General features: G+C 45.5%; 1 protein-coding gene across 4 annotated transcripts in view; it reads right to left on the reverse strand.

Annotated features, from left to right (window-relative positions):
- CNTNAP2 (contactin associated protein 2) overlaps nucleotides 1-15491 on the reverse strand; it is a 1645619-nt gene that overhangs the window by 76279 nt on the left and 1553849 nt on the right. The window contains exon 22 of one of the 4 annotated variants that reach the window (XM_075125592.1): nucleotides 2150-2711. The exons of 2 other annotated variants lie outside the window; for them this stretch is intronic. In XM_075125592.1, coding sequence (XP_074981693.1) covers nucleotides 2263-2711 — 449 coding nt within the window. In that variant the 3' untranslated portion in view covers nucleotides 2150-2262. Of the gene's footprint in view, nucleotides 1-2149; nucleotides 2715-15491 lie in introns of those variants that run through there. One more of the 4 variants, XM_075125591.1, reaches the window with a different exon arrangement.

A 15491-nucleotide genomic window follows, 5' to 3' on the forward strand; every position in this document is an offset into this window, starting at 1 on the left:
GTGCTAGGATTCTATGTTGAGGAAGACTATAAGAGTACCTAAACGAGATAGAAACCAAAAGTGATCCACTCATGCTTGAGACCTTCCCGCCTCGTTGGGCCAAAGCTCTCCCACTCCAGACTCCAGAACACAGTAAGAAACACCAGCTATGAATAAGGTCAATGCTGTAATGTGATTACTCAGACTGATTCCTCTCTTCTTTTTTAAGATTTTTTTTGTTTGAGCTTCCTGTTTTAGGGACCCTCCCACTCCTTTCCTCTAGGAAATCTCCTTGCACAGAGACACATCCACCAGCAGCTCAGTAAGTTTTGCCTCATCCTGTCATATAATTCCCTGAAGCAACAGCCACAGGCCACATATGGACCTAGTGAATCATTCAGAGTTCCCAGAGTAGCATACTTAGGCCGTGTCTACTCTACGAAAGTATTCCGATTTTACAGAAGTTGATTTTTTGGAACAGATTGTATAAAGTCGCGTGCATGCATCCACACGAAGCACGTTCATTCGGCGGTGTGCATCCATAGTACTGTGGCAAGTGTCGACATTCCGAGCGGTGCACTGTGGGTAGCTATCCTACAGTTCCTGCAGTCCCCACTGCCCATTGGAATTCTGGGCTGAGCTCCTAATGCCTGATGGGGCCAAAAATTTGTTGTGGGTGGTTATGGGTAAATGTCGTCAGTCAACCCTCCCTCCCTCCGTGAAAGCAACAGCAGACAATCATTTCACGCCCTTTTCCCTGGGTTGCCTGAGCAGACACCATAGCACGGCAAGCATGGAGCCCGTTTAGCTCACCGCCACAGTTATGACCATTGTAAACACCTCGCGCATTATCGTGCAGTTTATGCAGAACCAGCACCTGAAAAACCAGGTGAGGAGGTGACGGCAGCGCGGTGATAAGGACATGAACATAGATTTCTCTAAAACCACAGTCCCCGGCAATTTGGAGATCATGGTGTTACTGGAGCAGGCTCATGCTGTGGAATGCCGATTCTGGGCCCGGGAAACAAACACAGACTGGTGGGACCACATAGTGTTGCAGGTTTGGGATGATTCCCAGTGGCTCCGAAACTTTCGCATGCATAAGGGCACTTGACTTGCTTTCCCCTGCCCTGAAGTGCAAGAATACCAAGATGAGAGCAGCCCTCACAGTTCACAAGCGAGTGGCAATAAGCCTGTGGAAGCTTGCAATGCCAGACAGCTACCAGTCAGTTGGGAATCAATTTGGAGTGGGCAAATCTACTGTGGGGGTTGCTGTGATGCAAGTAGCCAATGCAATCATTGAGCTGCTACTATCAAGGGTAGTGACTCTGGGAAATGTGCAGGTCATACTAGATGGCTTTGCTGCAATGGGATTCTCTAATTGTGGTGGGGCTATAGATGGAACGCATATCCCTATCTTGGGACTGGACCACCAGGGCAGCCAGTACATAAACCGCAAGGGGTACTTTTCAATGGTGCTGCAAGCACTGGTGGATCACAAGGGATGTTTCACCAACATCAACATGGGATGGCCGGGAAAGGTTCATGACATTCGCGTCTTCAGGAACTCTGGTCTGTTTAAACGGCTGCAGGAAGGGATTTACTTCCCAGACCAGAAAATAACTGTTGGGGATGTTGAAATGTCTATAGTTATCCTTGGGGACCCAGCCTATCCCTTAATGCCCTGGCTGATGAAGCCATACACAGGCATCCTGGACAGTAGTCAGGAGCTGTTCAACTATAGGCTGAGCAAGTGCAGAATGGTGGGAGAGTGTGTATCTGGACGTTTAAAGGGTCGCTGGCACAGTTTACTAACTTGCTCAGACCTCAGCGAAACCAGTATTCCCATTGTTATTGCTGCTTGCTGTGTGCTCCACAGTCTCTGAGAGAGTAAGGGGGAGACGTTTATGGCAGGGTGGGAGGTTGAGGCAAATCGCCTGGCCGCTGAATACGCGCAGCCAGACACCAGGGCGGTTAGAAGAGCACAGCAGGAAGTGCTGCACATCAAAGAAGCTTTGAAAACCAGTTTCATGATGCCAGGGTACTGTGTGACAGTTCTGTTTGTTTCTCCTTGATGAAAACCCACCCCCCTGGTTGCCTCTAAATTCCCTGTAAGCCACCCTCCCTCCCCCCTTTGATCACAGCTTGCTTGCAAAGGAAATAAAGTCACTATCGTTCAAAAACATGTATTCTTTATTAATTGATTATAAAAATATGGAGATAACTCACAAGGTAGCCCGGGTGGGGTGTGGGAGGAGGATAGGAGGGAAGGAAAAGGCCACTTTAAAACTTCTTGAATGACAGCCTTCTGTTACTTGGGGTGGAGTGGCTGGGTGCCCGGAGCCTCCCCGCCCGCATTCTTGGGCATCTGGGTGAGGAGGCTATGGAACTTGGGGAAGCGGGAGGGTGGTTAAATAGGGGCTGCAGCGGCAGTCTGTGATCCTGCTGCCGTTCATGAACCTCCACCAGATGCCGGAGCATGTCCACTTGATCCCACAGTAGCCCCAGCATTGCCTCATGCGTCCTCTGATCTTCCTGCCGCCACCTCTCCTCACGTTCATTGACCACTTTCCTGTACTCTGCTGTTGTACCCCTCCAGACATTCTGCTGAGTTCTGTCAGTGCCGGACGACTGCATGAGCCCAGAGAACATTTCATTGCACGTGTGTTTTTTTTGCCACCTTATCTGAGATAGCCTTTGGGATGGAGGAGGGAGGCTGGAAACATTTGCAGCTGCTGGAGGAAAAAAAGGGAGTGAAGTATTTAAAAAGATACATTTTACAGAACAATGGCTATACTCTTTCACGGTGAACAACACTATTCACATTACATAGCATATGTGATTTTGGTACAAGGTCGCATTTTGCATCTTATACTGAGTGCCTGCGGCTTTGGTGTTAGAGATCACACACACAGGGCCGGGCAACAGAATTCGGCTTGCAGGCAGCCATGGTAAGCCATAGTCTTTTGGCTTCTGTAACCTTCATAACAGCAGTGCCCTCCTCTCCCATACTAAGCAAAGCACGTTGAGTTGGCCATTTAGTGCTGTGGTTTTCCTGTTAACGTGCAGCAGCAAAAACCAAACTAACCCCCCACCCTCCTGCATCCAATTCTCTGGGATGATCACTTTACTCCTCACCCCACCACATGGCTGGTATCAGGGAAGATCCCTGCTAGCCAAATGCAAACAGCCCAGTGCCTATGACCCCCCCACTGCATGGCTAACTGCAGGGATGATTTCTTTTCAGCCACAGGCAAACAGCCCAGTAGGAACGGCCACCTCTGAATGTCCCCTTAATTAAATTCCCCTATTTCAACCAGATTACCATGAACAATATCACTCTCCTGAGGATAACAGAGAGATAAAGAATGGATGTTGCTTGAATGCCAGCAAACACTGGGACCATACACTGCCAAGCTTTGTCATGCAATGATACCAGATTACTTGCTACTAGCATGGCACGGAAAAGTGTCCTACCATGGAGGACGGAATAAGGCTGCTCTCCCCAGAAACCTTCTGCAAAGGCTTTTAGAGTACCTCTAAGAGAGCTTCATGGAGATGTCCCTGGAGGACGATTTCCACTCCATCCCCAGACACGTTAACAGACTTTTCCAGTAGCTGTACTGGCCACGAATGCATCCCAAGTCCACAGGGCTACTTAATCATTAAAAATCGCTTGCTTTTATAACATATATTATATTTAAAAAGGTACACTCACCAGAGGTCCCTTCTCCGGCTTTGTTGGGTTGGGAGGGTATTTCAGTCAGGGTGATAAAAAGATCCTGGCTATCGGGGAGAACAGTGTGCTGTGTGCTCTCCTCAAGCTTGTCCTCCTCCTCCTCATCTTCCCCGTCCGCAAAATCCTCAGGAATGGCGGAGAGTACCCCATCATCGGAGTCCACGGACAGGGATGGGGTAGTGGTGGCAGCCCACCCTAGAATTGCATGCAGCTCAGTGTCGAAGCGGCATGTCTGGGGCTCTGTCCCGGAGCATCTGTTTGATTCTTTCTGGTACACTTGTCTAGTTCCTTAAGTTTCACACAGCACTGTGTTGCGTCCCTGCTGTAGCTTCTGTCCCTCATGGCCTCGGAGGTTTTTTGAAATGTTTTGGCATTTCGTCTTTTGGAACATAGCTCTGATAGCACAGATTCCTCTCCCCATACAGTGATCAGATCCGGTACCTCCCGTTTGGTCAATGCTGGAGCTCTTTTTTGATTCTGGGACGGCATGGTCACCTGTGCTGATGAGCTTGCCTGGCCAAACAGGAAATGAGATTCAAAAGTTCCTGGGGCTTTTCCTGTACACCTGGCCAGTGCATCCGAGTTCAGAGTGCTGTCCTGAGCAGTCACAGTGGTGCACTGTGGGATAGCTCCTGGAGGCCAATACCTTCGAATTGTGTCCACATTGACCCTAATTTGAAATGGCAATGTTGATACCAGCGCTAATCCCCTCATTGGGGAGGAGTACACAAATTGGTTTTAAGAGCCCTTTATGTTGAAAAAAATGGCTTTGTTGTGGAGACGGGTGCAGGGTTAATTCGATTTAACGCTGCTAAATCCGACATAAACTCGTAGTGTAGACTAGGCCTTAGAGTTGCCAACCCCCAGCTATTTTTGTTAGTGTGTCTGATAAATGGTATACCTGATTAAATATTTGACTATATCTATTTTCTTCATAAACTCAATATGCACTGCTAGATGTACAGTGTGTATGCATTCTTCTAAAAAAATCTTTTTTAAAACAGTAAAAAAGTAAGACTTTCAAACAAGCAAACCAATAAAAAAACAGAGAAATGGGGTGTACTAGAAGAGGCAAAATGCAAAGCAGATATTTAGATAAACATGTAGTTGTTTGTACCCAACAAGAACCACAGTTATAATTAACTTAAAATAAATGATGTTGTGTCTGTTACATATTGCTTTGTTTTTCCAGATGATGGTTTTCATTTTCTACCACTGCAGCAACAGGTAATTTTAGGGAATGTCTACACAGCAGTTGAAAGTGTTATTGCAGGTTGCATAGGCATACCTGTGCTAGCTTTCACCTAGCGAGTATGGCTAAAAATAGGAGTGAAGATACAGCAACACAGGCTGCATAAGTCCACCTGGAACCCTGGGTGTATACTCCCATTGCTATTGCAGTGTAGAAATACCCTTAGCTGCCCCGTAGACAGTGGTAAGCATTGCCAAGTGGGTAGTCCAGTGATCAGACAATAAAAATAAATCTACTAATGTATCAGGTTTGGCAATAGTGAAGCGCTCAGTTCACCCTTTGGAGGAAGAGGAGAATTCTGATGACATCTGTTCTATATATGGGGACTGATCCACTGCCCCTACACTTGACGTTGAGCATATGCAGACTGAGTCTGAGGTCTGTGAAGTAACACATTTGTTTTAAGGAATGGAAACGTCATTCTAACTGGTTTATTAATTCATTCTCAAAAACACTGAATTGAATTAAATTGATTTCCAATGATTTATTAAACAGTTTTAATAGCAACCACTGAAAATGCATTTACTTTATTTTAAGGGGTATCCATTTCAAGCTAAGGAGCCTAGAATGGAAAGGGCAATCCTAAAAATAAAGTGAATGTATTTGCAGCGGTTACTAATTGTATTATAACTCTTCTCTGCTGTAAGTATGTGGTGAATTATTTGCAAGACATCACTGCATTACCGTACACACTAGAGAGAGCAGATTTAAACAGTATTGATACCTTTTAAAAACTTTAATCAGAAAGCTTCAAAACAAGGCATCAGTCATGTTTTAATCTGTAATTTAAATAACAGAGGAATTTCCATTAACAGAAACACAAAATGACATAACTTCAAAGATCTGGCTTAAAAAGAAAATGTAAAAGTATTTCTCTATAATTTGTTTTCCCCTTTTGTTTGTAATAACAGGAGCTGAGCAAATAATTCACAGTGACTAATTTATTCCATTAATTTATATTTTTGCTGCTTGTGGAATATCCATCAATAGATTGCTAACTCTTCAAATTTATTCATTACTTAACACAATTCTCTGAATTAGCTTTCTGTGCTATTGTGGTTTTACAGGGCTGGTACTAGGGTTTATTGGTGCCCTTTGTGAACTTGTCATGTTCATTCCCATTCTTTGCCCCTTTGAAGCAACAGCATAAGTAATAAATTGGTACTAGACGTGACATGGTTACAGGTGAAAGAGTTCCTTTTCTTTTATGCTAAGAAAAAAACTCAAGTTGTACAAGATTATAACTTTGTAAAGATGCAGTAGATAGGAAAACTAGTGGAATGTAACTTTGCCTTTTGCGCAGCTACACTTAAGTGGTGTTATCAAAATCTTTCTGAATGTCAGATAAGACTTGTGTTATTTTATTCAAAATGACAGAAACTGGAGATGTTTAAACGTCTCTACATTCTCATCAGTTTTTTTTCCACACATAGTATATAGTATCTTTCAGACATCTCAGATACTGTACAACAAGCAATAAAATAATGAGATTTCTCATTCTACAAGATTGCCTAGGTTACTCATACAAAATAATCCCCAGAGATGGTCTAGAGTAAAAAGGATAGAAAGCTGTAATTTAGAAGCTATGGGAATATTCCTGGCAATGAGGGAAGGATGAGGATGGCAGACCGTGGTGGGAGGAGGGGGGAAAGGTTGGTGGGGGTTACTGTCAGTTTCAGGCAAAAGTGAAAAATACCTAAGGCCTAATCCTGCAAAGCGATGTTGAGTATCTTGAGATCCTACTGAAGTCAATGAGGGCTGAGGCTGCTCAGTCCCATGCTGGATCAGATCCCTAGTACACAGTAAGATTAAAGACAGGGAACGTCTCAGATCCTTAGCGAGAGGGCCAGACAGAACAGTGTGCCACACAAGTGAAGAGCAGCCACCACATATGAAGTATAGGAAACTGGGAGAAAGATGAAGAAAGATCTGAAGAGTGAGAAGCTGGTGTGCAGTGGTAGCTGTAGACGGGGCACTAACCTTAGCTGCAAATGGACTTGTTAGTTAAGAGCACTGAAACCTGTCCTAGCCCTGGTCTACACTAGGACTTTAGGTCGAATTTAACAGCGTTAAATCGATGTAAACCTGCACCCGTCCACACTATGAAGCCCTTTATTTCGACTTAAAGGGCTCTTAAAATCGATTTCCGTACTCCACCCCTGAAAAGTGGATTAGCGCTTAAATCGTTCTTGCCAGGTCGAATTTGCGGTACTGTGGACACAATTCGACGGTATTGGCCTCCGGGAGCTATACCAGAGTGCTCCATTGTGACCGCTCTGGACAGCACTCTCAACTCAGATGCCCTGGCCAGGTAGACAGGAAAAGAACTGCGAACTTTTGAATCTCATTTCCTGTTTGGCCAGCGTGGCAAGCTGCAGGTGACCATGCAGAGCTCATCAGCACAGGTGACCATGATGGAGTCCCAGAATCACAAAAGAGCTCCAGCATGGACTGAACGGGAGGTACGGGATCTGATCGCTGTATGGAGAGAGGAATCCGTGCTATCAGAACTCTGTTCCAGTTTTTGAAATGCCACAACCTTTGTCAAAATCTCCCAGGGCATGAAGGACAGAGGCCATAACAGGGACCCGAAGCAGTGCCACGTGAAACTTAAGGCGCTGAGGCAAGCCTACCAGAAAACCAGAAGGGCGAACGGCCTCTCCGGGTCAGAGCCCCAAACATGCCGCTTCTATGATGAGCTGCATTCCATTTTAGGGGGTTCAGCCACCACTACCCCAGCCGCATTGTTTGACTCCTTCAATGGAGATGGAGGCAACACGGAAGCAGGTTTTGGGGACGAAGAAGATGATGATGGTGATGATAAGGTTGTAGATAGCTCACAGCAAGCAGGCGGAGAAACCAGTTTTCCCAACAGCCAGTGTGCTGTGTGTGTTTCTCACCCTGGACCTGGAGCCAGTACCCCCCGAACCCACCCAAGGCTGCCTCCTGGACCCGGCAGGCGGAGAAGGGACCTCCGGTGAGTGTACCTTTTCAAATACTATACATGGTTTAAAAGCAAGCATGTGAAAGGATTAATTTGCCCTGGCATTCGCGGCTCTCCTGGATGTACTCCCAAAGCCTTTGCAAAAGGTTTCTGGGGAGGGCAGCCTTATTGCGTCCTTCATGGTAGGACACTTTACCACTCCAGGCCAGTAACACGTACTCGGGAATCATTGTACAACAAAGCATTGCAGTGTATGTTTGCTGGCGTTCAAACAACATCCATTCTTTATCTCTCTGTGTTATCCTCAGGAGAGTGAGATATCATTCATGGTCACCTGGTTGAAATAGGGTGCTTTTCTTCAGGGGATACTCAGAGGAGCCCGTTCCTGCTGGGCTGTTGGCCTGCGGCTGAACAGAAATGTTCCCCACTGTTAGCCATGGGGAGGGGGGAGGATTGAGGGGGTAGCCACGTGGTGGGGGGAGGCAAAATGCGACCTTGTAACGAAAACACATGTGCTATGTATGTAATGTTAACAGCAAGGTTTACCCTGAAAGACTGTAGCCACTGTTTTATAAAATGTGTCTTTTTAAATACCGCTGTCCCTTTTTTTTCTCTCCACCAGCTGCATGTGTTTCAATGATCACAGGATCTTCTCCTTCCCAGAGGCTAGTGAAGATTAGAAAGAAAAAAAAAACGCACTCGTGATGAAATGTTCTCTGAGCTCATGCTGTCCTCCCACACTGACAGAGCACAGACGAATGCGTGGAGGCAAATAATGTCAGAGTGCAGGAAAGCACAAAATGACCGGGAGGAGAGGTGGCGGGCTGAAGAGAGGACTGAAGCTCAAATGTGGCGGCAGCGTGATGAGAGGAGGCAGGGTTCAATGCTGAGGCTGATGGAGGATCAAACAAACCAGTATACTCCAGTGTATGATTGAGCTGCAGCAAAGGCAGCTGGAGCACAGACTGCCACTACAGCCCCTGTGTAACCAACCGCCCTCCTCCCCAAGTTCCATAGCCTCCACTCCCAGACGCCCAAGAACGCGGTGGGGGGGCCACCGGCCAGCCAGCCACTCCACCACAGAGAATTGCCCCAAAAAAAGAAGGCTGGCATTCAATAAATTTTAAAGTTGTAAACTTTTAAAGTGCTGTGCTTAAAGTGCTGTGTGGCATTTTCCTTCCCTCCTCCACCACCCCTCCTGGGCTACCTTGGTAGTCATCCCCCTATTTGTGTGATGAATGAATAAAGAATGCACGAATGTGAAGCAACAATGACTTTATTGCCTCTGCAAGTGGTGATCGAAGAGAGGAGGGGAGGGTGGTTAGCTTACAGGGAAGTAGAGTGAACCAAGGGGCGGGGGGTTTCATCAAGGAGAAACAAATAGAACTTTCACACTGTAGCCTGGGCAGTCATGAAACTGGTTTTCAAAGCTTCTCTGATGTGTACTGCGCCCTCCTGTGCTCTTCAAACCGCCCTGGTATCTGGCTGTGCATAACCAGCAGCCAGGCGATTTGCCTCAACCTCCCACCCCGCCATAAACATCTCCCCCTTACTCTCACAGATATTGTGGAGCACACAGCAAGCAGTAATACCAGTCGGAATATTGGTTTCGCTGAGGTGTAAGCGAGTCAGTAAACTGCACCAGCGCACCTTTAAGCGTCCAAATGCACATTCTACCACCATTCTGCACTTGCTCAGCCTGTAGTTGAACAGCTCCTGACTACTGTCCAGGATGCCTGTGTATGGCTTCATGAGCCATGGCATTAAGGGGTAGGCTGGGTCCCCCAGGATAACTATAGGCATTTCAACATCCCCAACAGTTATTTTCTGGTCTGGGAATAAAGTCCCTTCCTGCAGCTTTTGAAACAGACCAGAGTTCCTGAAGATGCGAGCGTCATGTACCTTTCCCGGCCATCCCACGTTGATGTTGGTGAAACGTCCCTTGTGATCCACCAGAGCTTGCAGCACTATTGAAAAGTACCCCTTGCGGTTTATGTACTCGCCGGTTTGGTGCTCCGGTGCCAAGATAGGGATATGGGTTCTGTCTATGGCCCCACCACAGTTAGGGAATCCCATTGCAGCAAAGCCATCCACTATGACCTGCACATTTCCCAGGGTCACTACCCTTGATATCAGCAGATCTTTGATTGCATGGGCTACTTGCATCACAGCAGCCCCCACAGTAGATTTGCCCACTCCAAATTGATTCCCAACTGACCGGTAGCTGTCTGGTGTTGCAAGCTTCCACAGGGCTATCGCCACTCGCTTCTCAACTGTGAGGGCTGCTCTCATCTTGGTATTCATGCACTTCAGGGCAGGGGAAAGCAAGTCACAAAGTTCCATGAAAGTGCCCTTACGCATGCGAAAGTTTCGCAGCCACTGGGAATCGTCCCAGACCTGCAACACTATGCGGTCCCACCAGTCTGTGCTTGTTTCCCGAGCCCAGAATCGGCGATCCACAGCATGAACCTGCCCCACTAGCACCATGATGCATGCATTGGCAGGGCCCATGCTTTCAGAGAAATCTGTGTCCATGTCCTGATCACTCACGCGACCGCACTGATGTCACCTACTCGCCCGGTATCGCTCTGCCAGGTTCCGGCACAGCATATACTGCTGGATAAGCGTATGGTGTTTAATGTGCTCCTAATTGCCAAAGTGAGCTGAGCGGCCTCCATGCTTGCCTTGGTATGGCGTCCGCTCAGAAAAAAGGCGCGGAACGATTGTCTGCCGTTGCTCTGACAGAGGGAGGGGCGACTGATGACACGGCTTACAGGGTTGGCTTCAGGGAGCTAAAATCAACAAAGGGGGTGGCTTTACATCAAGGAGTATTTCAGGCAGGACTTCACAGAGGGTTCCAATAAGAAACGGTGCACCTAAGTTATTGTTCTTATTGGAACAAGGAGGTTAGTCTGGTCTCTGATTGATACATGGCTACATTTACCTCTCTGCACCTTCCCTGTGAGTGACTGCAGTGTGACCTAGAGGAATGAGTCCCCTAGACGGGGGGGGGAGGGGCGGCGGGTGGGTGGGGAAAGAAAATGAGTACAAAACAAATCTGGTCTATTTCTTGTTTTGATCCACTCCATCTATCTTTTACATCTTTGGCTGGCAGCAGATGGTGCAGAAGGACTGCATGCCATCCACATCTCAGGGCTGCTCGGCAGAAGATGGTACAATACGACTGCTAGCCATCCTCATCTCTTGCCTGCCTAGCAGAAGATGGTACAATACGACTGCTAGCAATCCATATCGCCTGCCTGCTCACCATAAGATGGTTCAATAGGACTGACTGCAGGACTAAAGAGAATGACTTGATCAAGTCACTCCAAATTTAGTCCCTGCGCCCATGTCTGTCCAGGCACTCCCGGCCGACGTGGCCAGGAGCACCTCGGACATGATGATGATGGCTACCAGTCTTATTGCACCGTCTGCTGCACAAGGCAATGGGTTGCTGCTACTGTATAGCAATGCAGTACCGCGTCTGCCAGCACCCAGGAGACATACGGTGATGGTTACCTGAGCGGGCTCCATGCTTGCCGTGGTATGGCGTCTGCACAGGTAACTCAGGAAAAAAGGCGCGAAACGATTGTCTGCCCTTGCTTTCACGGAGGGAGGGAGGGAACGGGGGCCTGACGATATGTACCCAGAACCACCCGTGACAATGTTTTAGCCCCATCAGGCATTGGGATCTCAATTCAGCATTCCAATGGGCAGCGGAGACTGCGGGAACTGTGGGATAGCTACCCACAGTGCAACACTCCAGAAGTCGACTCTAGCCTCGGTACTGTGGAAGCGCTCCACCGAGTTAATTCACTTAATGCACTTAAAGCATTTTCTGTGGGGACACACACACTCGAATATATAAAACCAATTTCTAAAAAAAGACTTCTATAAATTTGATCTAATTTCATAGTGTAGACATACCCCTAGATTAAGCAGCCCATGCAGAAGTCATATTTCTGCCTCTTTGAAGCCCCCTACTCGAATATGCAGTAAATAGCCTGATGCAATGATCCTATCCTATTCTGGAAGATGGAAGGACTATGCAATTCTGTTCAAAACATGAATGGTGCATAAGAATCATATTTGTGGTTTATCTTCCTCAAATCAGTTTACAAACACAGGATATGATTCATCCTGGGTTTTGCCAGCTTTTGCCATAATAGCTCATGGTCCACTTGACAGGGAAAAGTGTCAAAAGTTTCGGAAGAAGTTAAAAAGCAATCCACATAGAAACACTAAACAATCTAAGAAGTCAAAAAACAGAGACACAAGCCCTCGCTGGTTGACCAACATCATCTCAGCTCAGAGCTTCCCCTGACAGAGCTCTCTACAGTCGAGTCCCAAGAGACTCCTTTTATTGCCACATCTCCATCAGACCCTAGTTACCTTCAGGTGTGTCCATACACAAGGGAGCAAAAAGTCCACCCAGAGAGGTAGTCAGTCCCAGGTATGCAGGGGATGTAATAGAGGAGGCAAGTTCTTCAAAGTACTTCCATCTTCCTACCAGCAAGACCTCAGTCTTGCATGAGTTCAGCTTTAGCCGGCTGCTGTTCACCCAAGTCCTTCATCACTAGGCATTAAAAAAGCTAGGAGATGTGGCAATAAAAGGAGTCTCTTGGGACTCAACTGTAGAGAGCTCTGTCAGGGGAAGCTCTGAGTTGAGATGCTGTTGGTCAACCAGCTAGGGCTTGTGTCTCTGTTTTTTGACTTCTTAGATTGTTTAGTGTTTCTATATGGATTGCTTTTTAACCTCTTCCTTTCACATTTGACAAGAAACCAGTTTAAAAGCATTCTGTACTTCATTAATAAAGAAAAGCAGTCCAAGGACAAATTCCTGTTCCCCCCGGCATCCTACTCAACCACCACTATCTGGTCTACATTTTTTTGTGTGATCCCTATTGAGAGAACCCTCAAACTATGGCTTTTTTTCTTTAAATCTAGAATGACTATTTTACAAAAACAGGGGTAATTTTCTGTAGCTAGTTCTCTCTCGCTACCTGTGAAAGAGAAAGATATTAGTTTCTTCAAATAACATGGTACAAGCCATGGTTTTAGTTTTCTAAAGATTCAAACTACTGAAGGTCATATAGGCCTCATAACTAGAGATGGGCATGGACCAGAACACCACACCCAAAACCTGTCACACTTTGAAGACTTTGAGATCTGGAACTGAACCTCACTGCTCGGTTCTATCTCACTAATGGGCCCAAACTTTCACCCTGAATCCAAACACCCCTGCAATTCCGTGGATCAGACCCATATCTACTCTGAGAACAACCTTTCACTGTTCTATTTTTTGTTCTTTTTATCTTTCATAGAGTCAAGAATCTTGATAGTAACCTCATTGCTTTTATCTCATCGTGTTAATCTTCAAAGTCTCACTGTTACTAAATAAGAGATGAAAGCTGTGCTGATGTCTACTGGAACATTTTTTTGAAAACTGGCTGATTAAGGACTATTCTGGTTATAAATATCATCTAATTTTCCATTGCCCTTTTTTTATTATTAGACACATTTACATAAAAATAGGATCTTGTTTCCAACTATTCGTTGCCTCCTTCTCCTTTGTTGGCCACCTGAAGTCATAATCCTTCTTGGGATATTCAGAGGGTTGTAGAGACAGTAAAAAATGATCAGTTCAATTTAACCAGTTTCACCTAAGGAGTAAGGATACAAGTTCAAACCCCTTATTTTCAGGCTTCTGCAAAGAATAAACACTATCTTCTATTATTGTATTTCAAATCTCTGTACATTTGCTTTCAGCAAAAGTACTTGCCTACATTTTCTAGGATTTATTATTTCAAGGACTCAGTAATTATTTCTGGAACACAGAGAAATCTTCAATTTAAATGGAAAAATATGCTCTCTAATTACATTTGCAATTCAATAATTTTTGCTTGTTTCTATGTTTCTAATGTAATTCTCCTGACTTGACAGCACACAATATTAAGGCCAATTATGAGAAAAAGGAGGCATTTGCTGACTATTTTATTAATCATTTGTATTGTGATAGCACCTTCAATTGAGACTGGGTTCACATTGTGGTAGGTGCTGTCCAAGTACCAGTCTCTAACTGGATATAAATGATCTGTGACAGATATGACAGTATCCTTCAATATCCTGGGCAGGTCTTATGGAATTAAGTTAAACCACTGCATTACATACACCACCTTTGGGGTTCATTGTATTGAGAATGAAAATGTTTGTGTGCTATTATGGGATTGTATGGAACTTCTTTAGGAGGAAGAAGGATTAATGTAATTGCTGGGAGATAATGTGAATTGCAAAATATTATGTTGAACAATATAGCAGACAGGCTTGATGTTTTGAGACAATATGTGTGAAGTGGAATTCCTCAGAAGTACAGGGGAGGAAGTTTTGTCCTGAGGGGAGACCTTTTGTCTGCTGATCACCTGTCACAGGAAGACAGTTCAAAGATTCAATCTGGATTCTCCAGGGCCAATGGACAAAGGAAAGATTTTTGGATAAACAGCTTGGTTTTATACAGGCTCAGGGCCTTCTTCCTAATCCAGCAAACTGACATGACCTCCCATGGAGGGCTCCAATCCTTCAGGAAAGGTTGGAAGGTGTTGACCTACTGAGGCCCCATAAGATGGGGTGCTAGTTCAGATCTGAGGCTGTTATGAACTTGTCATCATAGAATAGACCCCTGTGTGGGTTCTGAAGCCCTAATCACCTGCCAGAGCTCATGTTGGAGTTTGGGTGATTGCTGGTAAGCTTATTAGCGTGTCAGTTCTTCTCTTGTTTTAATATTTTCTCTGTAATGCTTTTATCTTAAAAAAACAATATGCTTGTAAAGGAAGTGCTATGTGCTAACTTATAAGCGTAAAAACAACAAGGAGCCTGGTGGCACATTAAAGACTAACATTTATTTAAGCATAAGCTTTCGTGGGTAAAAACCTCACTTCTTCAGATGCATGGAGTGAAAGTTACAGATGCAGACATAAATATACTGACACACGAAGAGAAGGGAGTTACCTCACAAGTGGAGAACCAGTGTTGACAGGGCCAATTCGATCAGGGTGGATGAGTCCACTCCCAACAATAGATGAGGAGGTGTCAATTCCAGGAGAGGCAAAGCTGCTTCTGTAATGAGCCAGCCACTCTCAGTCCCTATTCAAGCCCAAATTAATGGTGTTAAATTTGCAAATGAATTTTAGTTCTGCTGTTTTCTTTGAAGTCTGTTTCTGAAGTTTTTTTGTTCAAGTATAGCTACTTTCAAATCTGTTATGCAATGTCCAGGAAGATTGAAGTGTTCTCCCACTGGCTTTTGTGTGTTACCATTCCTGATGTCCGATTTGTGTCCATTTATTCTTTTATGCAGGGACTGTCCAGTTTGGCCAATGTACATGGCAGGGGGGCATTGCTGGCACATGATGGCATATATAACATTAGTAGACATGCATGTGAATGAGCCTCTGATGGTGTGGCTGATGTGGTTGGGTCCTCTGATGGTGACATTAGAGTAGATATGGGGACAGAGTAGGCAACGAGGTTTGCTACAAGGATTGGTTCCTGGGTTAGTGTTTCTGTGGTATGGTGTGTAGTTG

Source organism: Caretta caretta, chromosome 2 (genome assembly GCF_965140235.1).
Source record: "Caretta caretta isolate rCarCar2 chromosome 2, rCarCar1.hap1, whole genome shotgun sequence".
NCBI lineage: Eukaryota > Metazoa > Chordata > Testudines > Cheloniidae > Caretta > Caretta caretta.